The sequence below is a fragment of the Hylobates moloch genome, unplaced genomic scaffold (assembly GCF_009828535.3).
Source record: "Hylobates moloch isolate HMO894 unplaced genomic scaffold, HMol_V3 SCAFFOLD_18, whole genome shotgun sequence".
Taxonomy (NCBI): Eukaryota; Metazoa; Chordata; class Mammalia; order Primates; family Hylobatidae; genus Hylobates; species Hylobates moloch.
Genome location: NW_026652293.1, coordinates 71,062,578 through 71,084,631, shown reverse-complemented (window position 1 = coordinate 71,084,631; position 22,054 = coordinate 71,062,578). Strand labels below are relative to the sequence as shown.

General features: G+C 37.8%; 1 protein-coding gene and 1 long non-coding RNA gene across 2 annotated transcripts in view; both read right to left on the bottom strand.

The window, feature by feature from the left end:
• The window catches only part of LOC131381831 (uncharacterized), a 243,567-nt gene that overhangs the window by 73,664 nt on the left and 147,849 nt on the right, over positions 1–22,054 (bottom strand). Inside the window, exon 3 of the long non-coding RNA XR_009210791.1 lies at positions 16,014–16,105. This is a non-coding gene — a long non-coding RNA (uncharacterized LOC131381831). The remainder of the gene's footprint in view (positions 1–16,013; positions 16,106–22,054) is intronic.
• On the bottom strand, positions 12,551–13,835 carry LOC116457609 (keratin, type I cytoskeletal 18-like). The gene is given in 1 exon segment (XM_032753828.1): positions 12,551–13,835. A coding segment is annotated over 1 exon segment (1,122 nt). The 5' UTR covers positions 13,673–13,835.

Below are 22,054 nucleotides of genomic sequence, written 5' to 3'. Positions count from 1 at the left end.
ACTTTAAATGACAAAGTTATACTTTTATCTTGGAAATAGCTCCATTATGCATTATGCATTATGTATGTATTATTCTCTAACACACACACACACACACACACACACACATATCTCCGGTATTCATGGATTTTTAGATGTGTAGAAAGGCTTATATTTTAGTTACAGATAACCATCAGCATCTTATAATGAAAATTCTCCATTCTAAAATGTAAAATATATATTAGCCTTCTGACTGGGAAGATTTATGAAAATCTGTGATCCAAGGAGCCAAAGACATTATTTATGCAATGTCATGAAATATTTAATAATTCAAAATACTGAATATTCCATTTTACCTGGATTTTTATTTTACCACTGGTAACACAACTCCAGCTATACTCATGCTCAAAATGTATTTATACTTTTCAACGATCAACTTCTATACCCTATCAACAAAACATTTCACATTAATTAAAAATAATTAAATTCAAATCCCTAGAATTGTTTCTACGCATAGTCTCAATCGAATTAAACATTTTTCTAATTAAAATATTTTTTAAAACTTTAGAAAAAACAAGAAACAAAAGGAATGAATAAAAGTCATCTGTATTTGTTATATTTGGAATAATATAATTTGTTAAATTTTAAAGCCATTTTTAAAGGGGCTGTAATAAACTAAATTCAAGGGCACTTACTGTGAACAAATATGAGTTTAAAAAACAGAGGATCTTGAATTCTACCATTACTTATTATAATAATGTGATAATTTTACCAACTGCGATTATTCTTTAGAAAATAGGTCATTTTTATAGATATTAAATGGATATAATACACATACACCAATCTGTTATGTGGATATGCAAAGCACTATGCATTTTCCTGGATATTTGATTTGTTTTAACATTTGAGTTGTTTTCATATTTTTTTCCTTTGACAAGCAATGCTGCTCTGGACATTGCTGTACAATTCTCTTCATTCATGCATTTGCCAGTTTCCCTTGGGTGTTTAAATTTGATTTCTGGGTCCTGGAATATGTGTGTGATCCATTTTGTAAATTCATGCCAAATGTGACTCTAACTTGTTCTATAGCCACTAGGAATAATTAAGCATGCACTGCTGATTCAAATCCTCATCAATAGTTGGTATTGCCTGTTCTTCAAATTTTTGTTCACCTTTTGAGTTTAAAATGATACTTTATTGTGGTCTTGATTTGCATTTCCCTGATTTCTGGTTTTGAAATTCTTTATCATAGGTTTGTCATTTCTTCCTCTTCTTTGATGTCTGGTTCATCTCTTTTGCTTATTTTTTAGTTACATTTTTGGCCCTTTTCTTTTTGATTTTAAAGGTTTTGTAGACTTTCTGGTTACCAAGCCTTTGTCAGTCACATATGTTGCAAATATTTTCTTTTTTTTTTTTGAGTGGGAGTTTCGCTCTTGTTGCCCATCTTGTTGCCCAGGCTGGAGTGCAATGGTGTGATCTTGGCTCACTACAACCCCTGCCTCCCAGGTTCAAGTGATTCTCCTGCCTCAGCCTCCCGAGTAGCTGGGATTACAGGCACATGCCACCACGCCTGGTTAATTTTGTATTTTTAGTAGAGATGGGGTTTCTCCATGTTGGTCAGGCTGGTCTCAAACTCCTGACCTCAGGTGATCTGCCCGCCTTGGCCTCCCAAAGTGCTGGGATTCCAGGCGTGAGCCACTGCGCCCAGCCAATATTTTTTATTTGTTGCCCATTTTATTATTTGTGGTAGTTTTTTTTTTGTTTGTTTTGTTTTTTTTTGAGGCAGGGTCTTGCTCTGTTACCTAGGCTGGAGCATAGTGGTGTGATCACAGCTCACTGCACTGCAGTCTCCACATCTTGGACTCAGATGATCCTCCCACCTCAGCTACCCAAGCAGCTGGGACTACAAGTGCATGCCACCACGCCTGGCTAATATTTTGTATTTCTTTCATAGAAATTGGTTTTTGCCATGTTACCCAGACTGGTCTCCAACTCCCAGGCTCAAGTGATCCTCCTGCCTCGACCTCAAAAAGTGCTAGGATTACAGGTGTGCGTCACCATGCCTGGCAATTTATGGTACTTTTGATAAACAAAAATTTCCCATTTTTATGATATAACATGAATTATGTCCTGGACTTTTCATGCTTTTTGTATTTTATTTAATAAATCAATTAGTCTGATATTATATAGAAATCCTCCCCCATTCTTTTTGAAATTGTAAAAATTCAGTTACATGTTTAATATCTCTATCTTCCTGGAATTATTTTGGTATTTGGTATACTGTAAGAATATAATTATATTTGTTGCCATATGGTCTAACTAACTCTGTGTAATTCCTTGGCCATCCTTCCTTTCCCTTTGACATGCATTACCACCTCAGTCAAACATCAACTTGCCTCGTGTGAGTAAGCATTTGGACGTACTACTCTTTTCCTTTACTCTATTTGTAAATGACTATATCAATATCACAATATATTAATTGCTATGGCTTTAAGATAACTCTGTGTAACTTGTTGGAAAAAGTTCTGTCACTTTTTATCCTTCTTAAAAATTGTCTCACGCCTGTAATCCCAGCACTTTGGGAGGCCGAGGCAGGCGGATCACGAGGTCAGGAGATCGAGACCATCCTGGCTAACATGGTGAAACCCCGCCTCTACTAAAAATACAAAAAATTATCAGGGCATGGTGGCGGGCGCCTGTAGTCCCAGCTACTCGGGAGGCGGAAGCAGGAGAATGGTGTGAACCCGGGAAGCAGAGCTTGCAGTGAGCAGAAATCGCACCACTGCACTCCAGCCTGGGTGACAGAGACTCCGTCACAAAAAAAAAAAAAAAAAAATTGTCTTAGCTATTTTTATCCTTTTTTTCTTCTATATAAATGGTAGAAATACCATCATTTTCCACAGAAGAAAAAAACAACTTTGTTGGTATATTGATTACAAATGCATAGAATTTATAAATTGATTTGGAGACTATTGACATCTCCATGCCATTGCATATTAAGACCTATTTGTATGTTTTAATAAAGTTATACAATGTATGTTTTTATTTGTATATTTTAAATAATATCCCATTGAAATTATATTACATTTTACATATTGTTGATGGCTTCTAGGACTTTCAAAATCTTCTAATGTCTTTTATGTTCTATTATTTCACAATATATTTCTAAGTGTGGATTTCTATTTGTCCTAACTTTGAAATTTTAAAAAATATTTGTTCGTTTGCTTTTGTTTTTTATATTAACTTGAAAATTTTAAATCATTTTCTGTAAAATGTTTTCTGTACTCTATAATCTGTTATTCCCTTCTGGTCTAATTATATAAACATCCATTTAGTGAGTCTCTAATTTAAATTCATACATTTTAAGAAAGCTGAAATATACTAAAACCTATATTTGAAAATATTAACGTCTGAAATGTTTTGAGATCTTCTGTTTTTATGCTAGCTCTTGATTTGGGTGGCAAACTTCCTTAGTATGTAATACTATTTGGCCTTAATATGTTGAGCGTCCTTGTAGAATTATTTATAAGATATATTTAAGATCTAGAATGAATACCCGTATTCTTCTAAAGAGGATTTACATTTGCTTCTGACAGCTATCTAAGACTACTGTAAACCCTGGTAACATGCATTTGGCTCAAATTCACATAAGGGCTCACAGGGGAGGCTTTCTTGCAGTGTGATACTCAGCACTAGGATAACTTGCTTTTTAATTCCCTGGAGGCACTGGGTGGGGTATATTTACTCCTGGTTCTAAAGAAGATACAGCTCTCAGATTAGTAGGTGTAGAGAGAAGAGTCTCATAATAAATCTTCATCATGCACGAGTGCTGAGATTTGTCTTTAGCACTCCTTGCCTCTCGTGAGAACATAAAAACACCAACAAAATTTAGCTCACCTGACAAGTCCTCCAGGTTCTAGCCCTTAGCGAGGGTTAGATTGATGGCTCTTACTGGTTTTTTTTGTTTGTTTGTTTGCTTTTTATGCTTTTAAGAACACTTACAAATAGTTCAATCACCATTTTTAGCTGTTTTCAGTGAGAGGTGGTGAATAACCTGATCTAACATATTACTAGGAGGAGATTTCCTGGAAGCCTATTAAATATTGAAGAACCTGTGCAGCCGAAAGAACCACAGGTCTGAAATGTTACTACCCCTAAAACTACTCTCTGAGGCCCTTCAACAATCCAGTCTGCGGCTGTTAAACCTCAAAGCTCCCAATGAGAATCTGCATATTCATAAATTTATGTTTAGAAATTTATAATCAAAACTAAAAATATGACATGTAAAGTTGCAAATGATATAGTTGTACAAAAATTTCAAAAGACAGGAAAGGGGTTGCCCTAATGTTCACAGAAGTTTATTCTGAAAGCGTCACCATTTACCCTCTGTAAAGGTGTAAATTCAATTTAAAAGATTTACCTCAACTGATATATTTTAATTTTTCAACAGCTTCATAGAGGTATATATGATATACAAAAACATAGCACATATTTAACGCGTACATTTTTATGTGTACATCTAGGAAATTATTACTGTAATTAAGGTAAAAATTTATTTGCGCCTCTGTATAGTGTGTGTGTGGTAAGAATCTGAGACCTGCTCTCTTAACAGATTTTTAAGTTCACAATTCAGTATATGTTTTTTTTTTTTTTTTTTTTTTTTTTGAGACGGAGTCTTTCTCTGTCCCCCTGGCTGGAGTGCAGTGGCGCAATCTCGGCTCACTGCAAGCTCCACCTCCCAGGTTCACGCCATTCTCCTGCCTCAGCCTCTCCAAGTAGCTGGGACTACAGGCGCCCGCCACCACGCCCGGCTAATTTTTTGTATTTTTAGTAGAGACGGGGTTTCACCATGGTCTCGATCTCCTGACCTCGTGATCCGCCCGCCTCAGCCTCCCAAAGTGCTGGGATTACAGGCTTGAGCCACCACGCCCGGCCTTCAGTATATGTTTTACAGCAGATCTTTTAAAATCACATCATTTTTAATCTGAAATACAATTCCCAAAGCATCTAGAGGATAATATTTCTATCAATGGGACTGGCAAATATTCATGTGCACGTTGGTAGAAATGCATGCACAATCCCAATAAAAATAAATTTACTGAGTAAATGAAAGACTAAATAAAATTTCCCAGGGTATTTTTCAAACCACCTGGGCAATAAGTGATAGGTACGTCGAGCAAAAGGATGCAAGATAAAATAAATAGACATCTCTTGACCAAGAGTATAAACTATTTTCATGCAGCTAGAAATTTTGAAATACGTACTTCTCAGCCAGAAATATGCTGCATAGCAACTTAATAATTAGGTATGTAATATCTTGAGCTAGATTAGGAAAGAAACTGCCTTGCAAAATAGCATCTGATTAGCTATTCAAAAGCTATCCAAACTTTATTTTCTATCATCTCACTGACTGCCTGACTTCATGAAAGTGGAAATGGCTTCACTCAGGGAATGGGTTCATTGTGGAATAATTACATAATGTTGGCTTAGTGCTAAGTTGTCAGATCATGATCACACTCAAAGGTTTCAGAAAATGCATTAAAAAATGGTTTTTTTAAAAAAATAATAGAGCATCTGGGGCTATTTTGGGTAGAGAAAATTTAATTTCAAAAAAGGTAATTGAAAGTATTTTTTAAGCAAAAGTGTTCAGTGTATTTAGCTACTTCAGGATGCCAAACTACTTTCATCCTATTTATCAGTCTGTTTATCCTACAATATGCTGAATTCTGATGTAGCAACTCCCTTAGCAGTAACGGTTACTAACATTGAGTCACTGACTTATTCATTGGTTTCATCTCTGCCATCATTTATGCTATACTAAAAGTCTAATGAAGAATGACACAATTTCTAACAAATAATATGAAATGTTATGGTTAAGCCATCTGTTCAGATGTAAACATTTTTAAATCAGAAATTTACAAGATATTTGTACTAAATAATTACTATTTATTTTGTGGGTAGATATGATTGGAGAAACTATTACAGGGCACTGTCAATAATAAAAATGTTTTAAAATAGCACATATGGTAAAAATATTAGTTGATACTAATATTTATTGTGTCATAGTCTATAGATCTTAGTGCATCTTACACCATGATACTGATATTTTGGCTTCTTTTACATATCTAAATACATAATCACTGAATATGTATATTCAGTGCTAAGCATGCTAGACAGTGATCAAAACCGGAGCCTTAGAAGTGTTAGAACTCATAATGAAACTTTTTTTATCTTCTCCAAGCTAAGAAGATGAAAGGATGGGGAATAAAGCTGTAATTGCCAGACACAGGGTGCTTCACGAGGAACCACGCTGGCAGCTGAAACCTAAAAGGAAGCATGTTTCAAAGTCAAATAACATAACGGATTTAATGAGCGGTTTTGGGGAGGGTAGGGGGATTTGACTCAGTTCCATAGGCTGCCTCAGGTTACTCCCAGCCCACTCCTCCATACAGAACTTGGCAAATACTCAGTCCCATTCAAATATAAATGTTATTAAGAAAAAGACCATAGGAGAAACTACACATACATTCAACCAAAGAAATGGATAAAATGTTTTTGACAAATCTTCATAATTTCAAAACTTGTACTGACAACAATCTTAAAAAAAATAAAAAATACAGAGTAGAAGGAGAGATTTAAGGCTATAGAGAAGAGATTATAAAGCAAACCAAGGAGATTTTTTAAAACCTTGAATACACTGAAAGGCAAAATAAAAACATTTCAGGGATGAAAGTCATAGTTAAATCAAGAGAATAGAAAAAAGTTAATCTGGCATAAAGTAGAAGGCTTGAGAAAGCTGTTTTATTAGTCCGTTTTCGCAGTGCTGATAAAACATACCTGAGACTGTGTAGTTCATAAAGAAAAAGAGGTTTAATGGACTCACAGTTCCACGTGACTGGGGAGGCCTCACAATCATGGTGGAAGGTGAAAGTCAGGTCTTACATGGTGGCAGGCAAGAGAGAATAAGAGCCCAGTGTAAAGGGAAACCCCTTATTAAACCATCAGATCCTGTGAGACTTATTCACTACCAGGAGAACAGTATGGGGAAAACTGCCCCTATGATTCAATTATCTCCCACAGGGCCCCTCCCATACACATGGTAATTATGGGAGCTACAATTCAAGATGAGATTTGGGTGGGAACACAGCCAAACCATATCAGCTATACAGACACATGGAGAATAAGGACGATTAAAATGTAATTTGAATAAGATACATAGGACAAAGGTGATACAACATACATATATTATTATTTACGGAGAAGAAAACAGAATAAGTAGATTTGAAAAGTATTAAAATATAAGAGAGATCAACATTCAAGTTTAAGGAAAAGAATCTTACATAAATTAGGCTGGCAACAATTTTAATATCTTCTAACATCAACTATTGTTTTCTTTTTAGAATCTTTGGTTTGGGGGTGCATATGAAGGTTTGTTACATAGGTGAACTCCTGTCATGGGCGTTTGTTTTACAGAATATTTCATCACCCAGGTATTCAGCCCAGTACCCAATCGTTATTTTTTCTGCTCCTCTCCCTCTTCTCACCCTCCACCCTCAAGAAGACCCCAGTGCCTGTTGTTCCCTTATTTGGGTTAATAAGTTCTTATCATTTAGCTCCCACTTATAAGTGAGAACATGCCACATTTGGTTTTTTGTTCCTGCATTAATTTGCAAAGGAGAATAGCCTCCAGCTCCATCTATGTTCCTCCAAAGGTCTTGATCTCCTTTTTTTTTATGGCTGCATAGTTTTCCATAGTGTATATATACCACATTTTCTTTATCCAATATCTGTCGTTGATGGGAATTTAGGTTGACTCCATGTCTTTGCTATTGTGAGTCATGCTGCAATGAACATTCTCATGCATCTGTCTTTGTGGTAGAATGATTTTTTTTTTTTTTGAGACGGGGTCTCGCTCTTTCCCCCAGGCGGGACTGCAGTGGCGCTATCTCGGCTCACTGCAAGCTCCGCCTCCCGGCTTCACACCATTCTCCTGCCTCAGCCTCCCAAGTAGCTGGGACTACAGGTGCCCACCACCGCACCTGGCTAATTTTTTTGTATTTTTAGTAGAGACGGGGTTTCATCGTGTTAGCCAAGATGGTCTCGATCTCCTGACCTCATGATCTGCCTGCCTCTGCCTCCCAAAGTGCTGGGATTACAGGCGTGAGCCACCGTGCCCAGCTGGTAGAATGATTTATATTCCTCTAAGTATATACCTGGTAATGAGATTGTTGGGTCAAATGGGAGTTCCGCTTTCAGCTTTTTGAGAAATCGTCATACTGCTTTCCATAATGGTTGAATTTACACTTCCACCAACTGTAACCACAATGAGATGCCATCTCCTACCAGTCAGAATGGCTATTACTAAAAAGTAAAAAAAAAAAACCTAGCAGATGCTGTGAGTTTGCAGAGAAAAGGAAACACTAACATCAAGTGTTGGAAAATAGTTGAGACACAAATTTATAGTTTGATAGTAGTAAACCAGTAAAGCTAAGTTGCAGGCAATCTGACAATACGTAGTAAAAGTTATAATATTCAGGTCCTATGTCTCAGCAATACTATTAAACATATCAAGTATTTATCCTAAAGAAATTAGCTCAGAGAAGCATAAAGTTACACATAAAACTATGCTTATTATAGCACTGTTTATAATAGGGAAACAGAATAAACAACCTAGATATCTATTCACATAAAAGTACCATATAGTAGTTACAGGTATGGTTCCACTGCTATGTAGTTCAATATACATGGTATATATGACATTGGCCATGGATTGAGCTCAAAACACAAGTTAATGACTATTTTAAATGGGGAAGAAGGATAAGTATAATAAGATAGCATGCATATAAACTTTTTAAAAGACACATAAACCCAATCAGAAACCAATACTAAGTATGATTTCTATGGGCATATAGACTATATGTAATAGTACAAAAATGAAGTACACATAGGAAATGTATCATAAAGGCTGACTCCACATAAAGGAAGAGGGGGAGTAGTTATATTTAGTGTTCAAAAGACAACAACATTATTTCTAACATTCTAATTTATTAAAGGAATATTCATACAGCACATAAAATGATTTTAAAGAGATAATTTAGCTCAGAAGGACAAATGCAAATTGCAGGTATTTTGCACAAATTGCAGGCAAGTTGCATGTAATATAATAATTTGGAAATACAGTATCGATGAGCACAAACTCAAAGAGCAAAACATTTCTAAATAACAAAATGCTATCTATCCAAAAAGTGATGACACAAAATAAAAAAAACTCAAGAATAGAGAATGCTCACTGGTGGTGAACATAGCATCAATTTAAATATAAACTTTGAAAGCACTAAAATTATACTACAAGACGAAGGGCACATATAATAAACCCTAATAATTTTCAACTAATTATATACGAACTTTAAAAAATGGGCAAATGGGAAAAACAGGAATTAAGAGATATTGTTTAAAGTTGTAGTTAAAACACCTGAGTTCACATTTTTAGTGATTTGCGTAATTCTCTCATTAACAGTAGTAAAAAAGTTGTTGAAAGTAATCTCCTTTGAACAAATCTTTCTCTGAAATTCAGCAACTCTTTAATTTCTGCTGCAGATCATTTTTTGTTAAAGTTGGAAATAAAGGTACTCATACATTATCAATGTAGTGTTGTCATATTAGTATAGTCCTATTTTGGAAAATCTAAATATATGGAGAGATACATAGATAGATACCTCCATATTTACATATTTATAAATATATGTGTCCATTCTCATACTGCTTATAAAGACATACCCCAGACTGGGTAATTTATAAAGAAAACAGGTTTAATTGACTCACAGTTCAGCATGACTAGGGAAGCCTCAAGAAACTTACAATCGTGGTGGAAGGGGAAGCAAATATGTCCTTCTTCATATGGTGGCAGCAAGGAGAAGAATGAGAGCCGAACAAAGAGGGAAGCCCCTTATGAAACCATCCAATCTCATGAGAACTTACTATCACGAGGATAGCTCGGGGAATTGCATGAATCTCATTTCAATTACCTCCCATCAGGTCCCTCCCATGACACGTGGGGATTATGGAAACTACAATTCAAGATGAGATTTGGGTGGGGACCCCGCCAAACCATATCAATATTAATAATGTCAAACAAAGGCTTCAAATATTTCTGGAAGGAGAATTCTGAAGATTTGGGGAGGTTCTACTTTCTTTTTTTTATATTTTAAACTATTATTTTAGGTTCAAGGGTACATGGGCAGGTTTGTTACATAGGCGAATTGCATGTCATAGGTGTTTGATGTACAGATTATTTCATATTTTCTTCTTTGAACCTTCCTATATTGCTTAAGTTTAGAAATATATAAAATGAATACATGTTGTTTTTATAATCATTATAGTCATTTTACCTTTAAAAAGAGACAAATGGACTATCCATATCTCTTTCTCTGTATTTGTACCTTTGTAGGTATTATACATGATATTACATATTTAGACATAATATAATGTACATATTCTATGAATTTATATATAACATATATAGGTAGAATATATATTTTATATTTTTATAACATATATATTTAGAAGAGAGAGAGATGGCTACCAGGCCAGGCTACCTTTTTTTTTTTTTTTTTTTTTAAAGTAGAGACGGGGTTTCACCGTGTTAGCCAGGATGGTCTCAATCTCCTGACCTCGTGATCTGCCCACCTTAGCCTCCCAAAGTGCTGGGATTACAGGCGTGAGCCACCGCACCTGGCCCAGACTTTTAAATATTGGCTAAACTGATAAAAGATAAATTATTTTTTATTGTTAGTTTAGTTTACCTTGCAGTGATTACTGGTGACCATTTGAACTTCTTTTCTAAGAATTGCATAGTAATATTTTTGACGATTTTAGGCTTGTCTTTTAGTAATATGTAAATTTTTATATCTTCTCAATATTAACATTTTATAATTTATGTGCATTGAAATATTTTCTTCTTTTTGTGCCTTCTATTTTTCCGTTTTTGTAGAAATTTTTGACAAAGATACAATCAATATTAATGTGATAGAATATATTAATATTTATCCTGTAGTTTATTCTTTTTTCATCTTCTTTAAGAGATCATTCCATATCCCAGAGACAAAGTATCTTATAATTTCTTCAAAAATTACACAATTTTTACTTTTTTACATTTGTGTCTTTAATTCACCTGGATTTTATTTGCTCATTTGCTTTCAATATCCTGCACATTTATTACATCTTTTTTAGAAGCTCTATTTTTTTGTTGTCATTTTGTATGGGATAACTTTTCTGCCAAATATTCTAAATGAATATTGCTGGTGGGCAGAACAGTGATGAATTCTGTAATTTGACCTTGTGTGCAGTAACTTTGCAAAACTCTCTTATACTTTCTATCACTTTTTCTATTACATTGTGTTTCCTGTGCTTATATTCATGTCTTATTTAAGAATACCTTCATCTCTTACTCTCTTACATTATGTATTTAATTATCATATTGCATTGTTTAGTACCACCATTATAATGTTGTAAAACAATATATCTCTGAGTTTAATGTTAATTCCTGTAATGCTATATATATATATACTTGTTCATAGACTTTTGATAGGAGAAATTTCATATCAGATAACTCCTTTTTATTTCTAATTTACTAACAGGTTTACTCCAAAGTGAGCATACAACTTAAATGTTTTTTCTGCATCTACTGAAATGGTTATAGGTTTCTTTCATATAATCTAGTAATGTAGTAAATTATATTGATATAAACTCTGATGTAACTTTTTCACATTTGTGATTCGTCTTACATAATTATAACATATATTTCATCTATATTGTGGCTTCAGTAAGCCAATATGTCATTAGGATTTTTGTATTAATGTTCAAAGTGAAATTGTTCAAATTTTCCTTATACTGTCATTTTCCAGATTTGTTATTCATATTCTACTATATATTTAATAATTCAATTAGGTAAAATTTGCTATTTTCTTCTTTCATAAAACAGTTATATCAACTGAGGACTATTTATTGAAGGTTTGGTAAAACTCAGCTGTAAAATGACATAGGTCTGATACCTTTGATGGTGAAGTGCATGAGTATTTAGACTGCTCACTTATTTAAACACACAGTGATGTATACAATTCTCCTATTTCATATGATTTAGAATGTCCAATGCATCCTAGTTTTCCACTTGACTTTTACAGTTTTTAGTGCTGAAAGCCCCACACCTGTGAACTCCCTCAGTCCCATGCAAATCAAACGGTTGGTCATCCTGAGTGTAGTCAATATTGGTCATTTGTATTGGTTAGAAAAAGTATCTAACTTGTAAAATTTACTGGAGTAAATATGCTCCCTATACTGTCTTATATAAACATCTTCTGTACTGTACATAGATCGCCATTTCTTTGTAGAATTTGTTAATTGCATTTAATCATTTATACTGGGGATCGGATGTTTTTGCAGTTTCTCAATTATTCTTGACAAAATCAGCCTTTAATTTATTGATGATTTATATTAATTTCTTTTTTTTTTTTTTTTAACCTCTGAACTTTTTATTGGCCTCCTGCTCCCCAGAGGGTACCCTGCTTCTGCTGGCTTAATGCCTCAGAACTTTGATGTCATTGGTCTCAGACACCACTTTGCCATCCACTATCTGGTAGGTGGTGGTCTTTTGGATGGTTTGCATGGAGTTGCTGCTGTCCAGGGCATTAGCAAGACTGAAGCCCTCACTGTCTTCCAGCAGGCGGCAGCAGATGGCGATCTCAGCCTCCAACTCGACCTTGATGTTCAGTAAGGCCTCGTACTCGTGGGCCTGGCGCTGTCCCTCTGCCCGGGTCTGTGCCAGCTCTGACTCCAGGTGCAGCAGGATCCCATTGAGCTGCATCATCTGCAGGGCATAGTGGGCCTCCACCTCCCTCAGGCTGTTCTCCAAGCTGGCCTTCAGATTTCTCATGGAGTCCAGATCCATCTCTACGGACTGGACTGTACGTCTCAGCTCCGTGAGTGTCGATTCAGCAGCTCCAACCTCGGCGGACTGCGTGGTGACCACTCTGGTGCTGTCCTCAATCTGCTGAGACCAGTACTTGTCTAGCTCCTCTCAGTTCTTCCAAGCCAGCTGTTTATATTGGGGATGGATGTCTGCCATGATCTTGGCGAGGTCCTGAGATTTGGGGACATCTACCTCCACGGTCAATCCACAGCTGGCAATCTGGGCTTGTAGGCCTTTTACTTTCTCTTCGTGGTTCTTCTTCATGAAGAGCAGCTCCTCCTTGAGAGTCTTGATCTCGGTCTCCAGCTGCAGCCGAGTGACATTGGTGTCACTGATGACCTTGCAGAGCCCATGGATGTTGCTCTCCACAGACTGGCGCAAGACCAGCTCTGTCTCATACTTGACTCTAAAGTCATCAGCAGCAAGACGGTTATTGTCGATCTGCAGAACAATGTGGGCATTATCCACAGTATTTGCAAAGATCTGAGCCCTCAGTTCCTTGAAGGTCTTGAAGTAATGGCTCCAGACTCTGACCTGGGGTCCCTTCTTCTCCACGTGCTCTGGGATTTTGCTCTCCAGCCTCCGATTCTCAGTCTCCAGGCTCTTCACTCTGTCCAGGTAGGAGGCCAGGCGGTCATTCAGGCTTTGCATGGTCTCCTTCTCGTTCTGGATGCCTCCCATTCCTGCCAGATACCCGGCCATCCCCATGGCCAGGCCCCCGGACCCCATGCAGCCCCAGAAGCTGGTGGAGCGGGTCACAGAGATCTGGGAACCAGAGCCCTGGTGCCTGCATAGATGCTGGCCAAGCTGCTGACCAGCCGGGTGCCTAGCTGGGCGCCTGGACAGAGCCCAGGGACTGGTATTTGGTGGAGAAGGTGGAGCGAGTGGTGAAGCTCAAGCTGTCTGGTGACGACAGCGAGAGGACAAGACTCAGGCTTTGCCGATGACCTTTCTGCCCTACTGTTTTTATTTCATTTCATCCACTTTCGCTGCACTTGTTGTAGATATTATTTATACAGACAGATCCAACCAATTTAGCTATCACCTAGCTGGCAGGCAGACAATAAGCATCCAGAGCATATGTTATTTGTCACATAAGTGATATAAAGATTAGAAAAGTCTTACAGAATCAGGTAGAAGCACACTTAATTACAAAAGATATAAAATTAAATTAAGATAAAGAAATAATATTTAACTTGATTTAACTACTTCCTTAACCTTTCTTTTATAAAAACGAAGTTTATATTTTTGCTTGGGCAACTCAGGTAAGTGTCCCAAATATGTTACCAATTAATTGCCCCTTTTTAAAGGCCTCAAAGTTAGAACTATGTTGCAGCATCAGTCTTTGGTCAACAAAAGCTATTCAATGATCCTTAAATGAAAGCAGTTCTTACTCAATGAGCCTAAAGTTTTACTTTGAATTACCAGCATACTTTATCTTTATGATAAATTATCCTTTCTTGGTGTGTAGATCTGCCTTTAATTGGTTATTGGATTAAAATCAGTAGACTGATTAACAGTACATCTTGGAAGACAGAAATACATGGCAACTTGAAAAAATATTTATTATATCACACTAAGGACAAGTAAAATTAAAAATAAAAATATAATAGTACATATTTGTCAACAAATGTTTGGATATTCACTCATTTTGGTCACTTCAGAAGTGCTGGTTTTTCACGGACAGCTTACATATTTGCTACTGTCTTTGAGGGCCTTGGTACTCACAGGAGAATAGAGAAGAGTTTGATTAAATGGGAGAAAGAGGTCGGTAAAGAAGCTCATTGCTCTGTTGTTTTCGGTAAACTCTCCACCCCCTCATGCCACACACACAGAAAAAATCCCCAAAGATACGTGGGTTGTTTTTGTGTTGTTTAGTTTTGTTTTGGTGCTTTTAGCAATGGCTGAGGGATAAGGCAGAAAAAAGATTGTGTCAATGCATTTGTTAGAATTTTTTCTATATTTGCTACCCAGTATCCATTTACATTCTGATAATAGCACAAAAGTTTTGCTGCAATAATACCATTCTTTCAACACTTTAATTCATGATATATGAGTTTATTGATTCTGTCACAGAACTATACATTTACCGAAAATTCTAACGCCTTCACCAATTAATTGGTTCAGAGATGTACATCATCCAAATTGGCTCAACTAGATATCAGGAAAATAAATTAACTTTTGGCTGAACTAGAACCTATCTTGAGTTTTGCAATTTAATTTTTAACTTTAAAAGTTTCAAAAAATTATACACCAGAAGAAAGGCCTTGATCCAGAATAAAATTTACTTTAGTGTAGGACAAAATTATTATCCTCATGTTCAAAATATATTTGTTAAGTTTGAGGATTTTGGTTTATTAAATATAATAAAATTATTTATACATGAAAAGAAATAAGCAATAGAAATAGGAAAACAGGAAAAGTCCTATCTCAATTCAAGGTTTTATTTACATTTTAAAGTTGCTGATTTAACATTTATTAGGTTTTAAAATAAAAATGTCTATTTTTAATAATACAAGCTTCAGCCCTTATATATTTCAACATGCAGAAATGTTTTTTCCTGAGCTGAAGAAAGGTTAAGTCACCATATGCAAGCAACCATTTGAAGCGCAAAGATAATTTACACAGAGACAAGGACATAAGCCTGACTTAGTTCCTTTATCCCTGTGCAAATAAATGTAAGAAAGTGACAAAATGTTCTTTTCTTCTTTTTCAAGCCCTATGTGTTCACATGTACATTTGTATACTCTGTACCTTGCCCCAAACACATATACACACACAGTTGTGCACACTTACACATATTTGCCCACAATATTTGCAGAAGTAATTGCCGAAGTAATAGTCTTGGAAACAAGTTAATAACAGTATAATATACCAGCTGCTGGTTGAACAGCCAGAAATAATCCCAGGTGGATGACATAAACATTCAAAAGCAGATTGTATTTTCAACCTAAGTTAAATTGTTGCTCCAGAGAAATGAAATTTTCTTGCCAATATTTAAGATGTTTCATCATGAGTTGAGATTTTTTTAGTGTATGTAAAAGGCATAGCTGGGTGCAGTGACTCATACCTGTAATCCCAACAGTTTGGGAGGCTGAGGCAGGATAATTGCTTGAAGCCAGGAGTTCCAGACCAGCCAGGTCAATATAGCATGACCCTATCCTAAAAATAAAAAATAAAAAGTTAGCCAGGCATGGTGATGCATGTCTGTAGTCCTAGCTAATCAGGGTGCTGAGGCGGGAGGATTGATTGAGGCCAGGAGTTCAAGACATAGCCCGGGCAACACAGAACCTGTCTCTATAAAACCAAAATAAAAAAAGTTAGCCAGGTGTAGTGGCACGCACCTGTAAGCCTAGCAACTTAGGATGGCTTGAGCCCAGGAGTTTGAGGCTAGAGTGAGCTATGATCACACCATTGCATTACAGCCTGGGTGACAGAGCAAGAAACTCATCTCAAAAAAAAAAAAAAAAGACACCATATATAAACATAGAATCCCTGGAACCAACATTTAAACATTTTTGCATTTGAGCAATCAACAGGGCTTTCTTGATAGCTAAGAAACATCTAGAGTCGGTATGGTGACTTTAGGCTTCACTTCAAGAGGATGCTCATCTGATTCCAGGAGGTACAGTTTGTTAAGGGCCATGAGTTTAAGTAATAACTGAGGTCATCTTTTCTGTTTCATCTCACCAGGCAGCTCTAACTCTAATTTTTCTCTCTCTCTCTCTTTCTTTCTCTCTCTCTCTCCTCTCTCTCCTCTTTCTCTCTCTTCTCTTTCTCCCTACCTTCCTCTTTTCTTCTATTTGTCATATACACCTGTGAACCTGAATAACCTTCACTCTGTATCTCTTCCAGCCATGGTAGTAGATCTGGAACGTAGAAGGTTAGGCACACCAGCCAACAAATTGGGAAGGGAATTTCTTATTTGCCATCACTGCTTGCTCACAAATCTCTTTTGGAACACCAAAAACAAATGATAGTTATGGTTTACATAAAGTTTTTATGTTCCTAGTCTCCATAGCCATTAAACTCCACAAAACACCACAAAGACCACTAATTGAAAGTGTCTGAAGGATGACATTACTACTTGAAAAATGAATAGGAGAGTTACAAGGAGAAAGTTTGTTTCCCAATCTTGGGTAAATTTAGTCCCAAATAAAATTCTAATTGCAGGCAGATGTCCCAGAAAATACCAGTCTATACTGTCAGAAATTCCTGTCTGCTCTGATCTCAAAAAATACTTCAGAAATATTACTCATACAGCTTGAGATAAGCAGTTCTTTGGAGCACCATCAGCTAGCAAATCATAAATAAGATACTAAATGAAGCTCTCAGTCAAGGAATCACAGGTTTCATAAGTGATATTTCAGCAAACACAGGATATGCATCAAAGTGTGATACCTATCTCAAGCTTCAGGGGTATCTATTAAAAACCATTTAAAATTACGTTCCTGATATTCGCTTCTGAATTTACTTTCCAAAGTATCAATGTTTGAGAGTATTTCCCAAGATTAAATTAATTCTCCAAAGGTATTAAAGGGGGAATATCGTGTAAGGTCTACCTAACAGAAATTCAAACTTTGAAAGATTCTACAGAGTAGGGAAGTTATGAAATATTTGATGTGAAAATGGTTTTAAACAACTCAGCATGAAATTGACTTATAAGTCTTTTTGGTCTTGGTAACTGTGAATTTGTTCACAAAGTCATCTTCCTAAAGTGCCAAATCCTTCTTCTACTCCGTATATCCCCTGCCCTGAGATAAAGAAAAATGAACACTAAACAACCAACCACCTAGTTTAATAATATTTTATCCAAGCAACTTTGTTTATCCAGTTATAATTGACCATTTCACACTTCAGTATGTTTCACCTGGAGCTGAGAGTATTCAACAATAAAATGCAGTAAACAGTCCTGTAGGAAATGTTTCTATAATTAAATCTGGTGACAAGATGAACATCGCATGGGTATTAATGCAGAGTTTTTCATTTGCATACTGGTATAGTCCATAAAGTTTCTACTGCAGACACTTACACTACTAAGAATTACACATTTCCCCCACCCCTACATTGCTAAACTACAGAAATCAGTCCCTCACCATCTTTTCTGCATTAATTTTCCACTCCTAGTAAATAGAAACAGTCTCCTGGTGGGTGAGGAGGAAAACTTAAAAATGAGTTTACATCTCTAGAAAAGAGCCCTGAACTTGTAGCCATCCACGGCATCTACCCAAGCCCAAGCCTACGGAAAATATCCGCAGCCTTCTTATTACAGGAGTGATCAAGAGCTTTTCAGGGCCTGGGCTCAGAGTTGGAGAAGGCTGTGTTAACTTGCCATAGAAGGGCAGGAAATTAAGGTGATCACCTTGACTCTACAAGAGGAGGCATTCTGGGGACATGTCAGGGCAAGAAAGGAGAAGGAAATCAGAATGAATCCCAGCATAAACACCCCCTGACCAAAACAAAGCAAAAAAACAAAAAAACAAAAATCAAAATAAATGCCCCCAAAGAAACTGTCCACTGACTTTCTTTAAAAAAAATTTTCACTTATAATTAAATAATTAACTGCCAAAAATACGTAAAGAGTTGTTTCAAACAAGGAAATGTGAAGGGAAGGAAGATTTATCTTTACTAACTAATAGGTAAGAGATCCTCAAAAGAAACTGCTTAAAACAATTAAGCAGGGAAAGATTTTTAATAGGGTTTCAAGCCATGGAAACACCCTGAGGACATGCAGCAGAGGCTCTGGGAATGGAAGCCACAATGATCCAAGCACGTGGCATTAAACTTTTCAGTAAAACAGGATTCTGGACGCCATGAGAATAAACAAAATGACACTTCTGCTGTTTCCTTAAGGAGGCTATTCCTCAAAGACTTAACACTAACAAGGCCAAGTAGAATTTTCCAGCTGGTATGAATGGATCATGGGGAAGCTGTTATGAGAGCAGAGAAATTCCAGATAGGTCAGGAAAACAAATTGTGTAACAAGATACAGAGCTTAAAGAAAAAATATGCCATGACTGTAAAATGCTCATCACATATTCACTCTCTATCACCTCCCATTACCTCCCGGACAGGTAATCACCACTGGAATTTAATATTCTGGAATTCCTATACATTTAGTCAGAGTATGAACTGTCACTAAAAAAAAAAAAAAAAAAAGCATGCGAGACAGCCAGGTGGGAGGGGATCCTCAGAAAAACTCCAACCAGCCTGCACACTGGGGTGGAACCTCAGGAAGTTGATGCTGTTTGCAGCGGGGTGGAGCCTGGCCCCTCTGCTTCCTGTGGGAAACCTGGAATTCAAGCTGTGGGTGAGAAGCTCTCTAGCAGGGCCTCTGACCTTATGCAGGATCGCTGTTTCGCCCTTTTTTCCTTTTCACCCAAAAAAGTCCTGCTTCTCTCACCCTTCAGACTGACTGTGAGCCTAAATTGTTGTGTCCATGGGACAGACAGGGCCCCCGTCTTCAGCTGAACTAGGGAAAAGTCCTGCATCATTTTTGGTATGCACTGTGGAGGCTCTAGAAACAGTGAGTGAAATGCATGCCAAGAATTCTTTCCCTTCCCTCTGCCTTCTGAGCCCTCTCATCCTCCGGCTTCTGAGGGTAGAGGAAACCACGCCACCATCCCCTACTGCTCCTAGGGTTAGGGGCCTTTTCATAGCCTTTTCTCCCTTTTTTTGGAAGGAATTGGTGAGCAACGGCTCCCCACCGCCCTCCCCTCCCTGCCGGGGCTGGGATACCTGGCCCAAGGCGCCATGAGTGGCTGGCTGGCCTTTTCTGCCACGCACTCAGGGGATGTCCTCCTCCCTGCACCTGGGAGGCCAGCTCTGACCCACAGCAATTAAACTTGTCTCCCTGGTGGAGGAACTACTTGCATAAGAATAAGAGGTTCTTCCCCAGGCATTTTTAAACCTTTTTTTTTTCTCCTCTTCACACCCAGTCAGCAGTGAACTTAGTCTCTGTAAAACTTCAATTGTGAAAAAGGATTTGTAGGGCTAGTCTTGGGCTGTGGCCAATCCTGGTGTGCTTTGCATGTCTGTATGGTGTGTGCTGCAAGCCTCCATCTTGTTTTACATCCTGGGGGCGTGGCCAGTAACTGCTTGGCAAGGTTTGTTGAGCAATCCTGCCTTAGAGGATGAGCCCTCTCTGGTTTGATATCTGCATGTTTTCCTAGCCCTTTCTCTTAAAGGACCTCACCCAGCAACTGGATTTTCTAATGCCTGTCTGTGTGTATACTGTGCGTGCTGTCTTTAAAAAGATCTCTAATTAATTTGTCCTAAAGAAGACAAGCACTTGGATCAAGTATTTTTTAAGGGAAGTTAAAGGCTCTGGTACCTTTCAGTTCACATGACTTTAATCTTTGAGAAATAAAAACAGCCTCTAAAGATTATTGGTAAAATGTAGGTAAGATGCAAGGTTTGCTAAGTGTTTCAAGGTTACAAACTGCTTTTTGGGTTTTGAAAATTGTCTGTCTCCTCTGCTTCACAGCTGGTAGGGCCTGGGGACATATGGAACTAATCACGTCCTTAACTAAGAAGGCAAACCTTGGCTGCAGTTAGCACACAATTAAAACAATTTACCAGGTTTTAAATTAATGCTAAAAATTACTAGGAGTTACCATTATAACATGTAATTGAGACTACTGGAAATAGATTTGCATGCAAGGAGTGTAAGAACAGTGAAATATGTTTTTTAGTAAAAGGTTATAAGAAGGCATGAAAATGTAAATTTTTGCCTAGGGTTAAAGGATTGTTTTGAATTAAATTATTGAAAAGCTGAAGGTTCAAAGAAGTGATGGAAGAATTGTGAAAATTAACCTTGCCAAAGAGGTTCTCTGTGTCAGGCCACTGAGCCCAAGCCAAGCCATCGCATCCCCTGTGACTTGCACGTATACATCCAGATGGCCTGAAGTAACTGAAGAGCCACAAAAGAAGTAAAAATAGCCTTAACTGATGACATTCCACCACAAAAGAAGTGAAAATGGCCTGTTCCTGCCTTAACTGATGACATTGTCTTGTGAAATTCCTTCTCCTGGCTCATCCTGGCTCAAAAGCTCCCCTACTGAGCACCTTGTGGCCCCTACTCTGCCCGCCAGAGAACAACCCCCCTTTGACTGTAATTTTCCTTTACCTACCCAAATCCTATAAAACGGCCCCACCCTTATCTCCCTTCACTGACTCTCTTTTCGGACTCAGCCCACCTGCACCCAGGTGAAATAAACAGCCATGTTGCTCACACAGAGCCTGTTTGGTGGTCTCTTCACACGGACGCGAGTGAAATTTGGTGCCATGACTTGGATCGGGGGACCTCCCTTGGGAGATCAATCCCCTGTCCTCCTGTTCTTCACTCCATGAGAAAGATCCACCTACGACCTCAGGTCCTCAGACCGACCAGCCCAAGGAACATCTCACCAATTTTAAATCGGGTAAGCGGCCTCTTCTTACTCTCTTCCCCAACCTCTCTCACTCTCCCTCAACCACTTTCTCCTTTCCACTCTTCAATCTCTCCCTTCTCTTAATTTCAATTCCTTTCATTTTCTGGTAGAGACAAAGGAGACACGTTTTATCTGTAGACCCAAAACTCCAGCAGCAGTCACGGACTAGGGAAGGCAGCCTTCCCTTGGTGTTTAATCATTGCAGGGACGCCTCTCTGATTATTCACCCAGGTTTCAGAGGTGTCAGACCACGCAGGGACACCTGCCTTGGTCCTTCACCCTTAGCGGCAAGTCCTGCTTTTCTGGGGAATGGGCAAGTACCCCAACCCCTTCTCTCCGTGTCTCTACCCCTTCTCCGCCTTCCTGGGGGGCAAGAAACCCCCAACCCCTTCTCCTTCACCCTTAGTGGCAAGTACTGCTTTTCTGGGGGAGGGGCAAATACCCCAACCCCTTATATCTCTGCGCCCCAATTCCTTATTTCCGCACCCTGACCTCGTATCGCTGCGCCCCGACCCCTTTCCCACTTTTCTGGAGGGTAAGAACCCCCGAACCCCTTCCCTCCATGTCTCTAATATCTCTTTTCTCTGGGCTTCACTATGGGCAAACTTCCACCCTCAATTCCTCCTTCTTCTCCCTTAGGCTGTGTTCTTTTTTTTTTTTTTTTTTTTTTTTTTTTTTT